This window comes from Buceros rhinoceros, unplaced genomic scaffold, assembly GCF_000710305.1.
Source record: "Buceros rhinoceros silvestris isolate BGI_N320 unplaced genomic scaffold, ASM71030v1 scaffold38165, whole genome shotgun sequence".
NCBI classification, from domain to species: Eukaryota; Metazoa; Chordata; class Aves; order Bucerotiformes; family Bucerotidae; genus Buceros; species Buceros rhinoceros.
Window position 1 is genome coordinate 7,908 of NW_010414028.1, and position 483 is coordinate 8,390.

At 64.0% G+C, this 483-nt stretch overlaps 1 protein-coding gene across 1 annotated transcript in view; it reads right to left on the reverse strand.

Moving 5' to 3' along the window:
* CAP1 (CAP, adenylate cyclase-associated protein 1 (yeast)) overlaps positions 1 to 483 on the reverse strand; it is a 7,270-nt gene that overhangs the window by 2,536 nt on the left and 4,251 nt on the right. Inside the window, exon 7 of the mRNA XM_010136962.1 lies at positions 372 to 483. This exon is cut by the window's right edge and continues 9 nt beyond it. Within this exon, the coding sequence (XP_010135264.1) occupies positions 372 to 483 (112 nt within the window). The remainder of the gene's footprint in view (positions 1 to 371) is intronic.

A 483-nucleotide genomic window follows, 5' to 3' on the forward strand; every position in this document is an offset into this window, starting at 1 on the left:
CCCGCCCCCCTCGGGCCCCCCCCCGGCCCCCAGCCTCTCCTCAGCCCAGATGGTCTTTTGTTATCACAGTCTGAGGGGGTGTATGGAGGGAGCGGCAAAACCAGGACTCTTTGCAGCACAAGAGTCCTCTCGCTCACGACCGCTCTCCCTCCGCCAGCGACTTCCACCTACCCGAGGTGATGCCTTCTCCCCGGTTGATCTGGGCGAAGAGTGCGGAGCGGGAGGCAGAGTAGCCTCTCCTCAGCCCAGATGGTCTTTTGTTATCACAGTCTGAGGGGGTGTATGGAGGGAGCGGCAAAACCAGGACTCTTTGCAGCACAAGAGTCCTCTCGCTCACGACCGCTCTCCCTCCGCCAGCGACTTCCACCTACCCGAGGTGATGCCTTCTCCCCGGTTGATCTGGGCGAAGAGTGCGGAGCGGGAGGCAGAGTCATCCGTACTGGAGCTGCTGGGGGCAGGAGCGGGTGGGGGGGGAGGGCCTGG